Source organism: Phytophthora parasitica (genome assembly GCF_000247585.1).
Source record: "Phytophthora parasitica INRA-310 unplaced genomic scaffold supercont2.7, whole genome shotgun sequence".
Taxonomy (NCBI): domain Eukaryota; phylum Oomycota; class Peronosporomycetes; order Peronosporales; family Peronosporaceae; genus Phytophthora; species Phytophthora nicotianae.
Window position 1 is genome coordinate 338439 of NW_008648993.1, and position 948 is coordinate 339386.

Here is a 948-nt window from a genome sequence, read left to right on the forward strand (position 1 = left end):
ACTGGATATAAATATCCAGAGAACTTACCAAGTTTCTTACTGGAAAAAGAAGCAAAACATTGCGCACCGAGTGCACTGTGACGGTGCTGTTATGCAATTTGCTGATTCAACCGCAAGGTTACAGAAAGTCGCACTCAGTCCTCAGTTGATATGCTTTTAGCTGTAACCTTCCATATGTGTTCTAGTGTGGTGAGTGCCAGTGTGTGAGTTCGGCGGTATTCATCGGAAGGGTTTCGATATTTGCATTACAGTGCGATTCACATCGCCTGCCAGCTTAGTTAAAAATAAAAAAAATGTTTATTGCCACTATCCACGCAATGTTATTGCAATCTACGGAGCCCTGCTCGCAGCTTTACTGTCTGTGGCATGTGACGCTGGGCGTCTACGAGTTGGCGGAAACAGCTTCAATCAGGCCTAAAATCCGGTTTCAGCGTACCGCGGATGAAGCGCCGACAAGTGGACGTCGTACAGTAAGTATAATACCCCCCGCTGATAACTTACCAGTGGATACAAATTGTCAGTATCAAACTGATAGCTCCGAGCTGAGATTAATATTACATTAATTATAGAAGTAAATAGATTTTCCAATTGAGATGAAACGTTGTTATTCGTTGACTCTTTGAATCGTACTAAATCAAGTATAACAGGATATTAATTCATGAATCTGTTCGTAACACTCATGATTCATGATGGTCACAGTGACCGCGATCGATTTTTGTGCCCCGTAGATTTGCTCTACCTTTCCCGACTAATCGTAGGTGAGAAATGCCACCCGTCCGCTTTGTTGCACCTTTCCATTAAAAATGTATGGACAAATAGGAGGGGTGTCAACCATCGAGCTTAGCTTAGTCACGAGATGGATACCCGGCGATCAGATGCATGGCTGTCAACTGACTCAACTCGTCTGACTGCACTCCCAAATTTGCTGTCTGTACGTTATAATAACCG

At 43.5% G+C, this 948-nt stretch overlaps 1 protein-coding gene across 1 annotated transcript; it reads left to right on the forward strand.

Annotated features, from left to right (window-relative positions):
* Nucleotides 1-293: 293 nt before the first annotated feature.
* Nucleotides 294-575, forward strand: PPTG_21634 (hypothetical protein; the record flags this gene model as incomplete). The annotated part of the gene is made up of 2 exons (XM_008899265.1): nucleotides 294-470; nucleotides 570-575. The coding sequence occupies 2 exons, from the start codon at nucleotides 294-296 to the stop codon at nucleotides 573-575; spliced, it is 183 nt and encodes a 60-aa protein (XP_008897513.1).
* Between the last annotated feature and the right edge of the window lie 373 nt (nucleotides 576-948).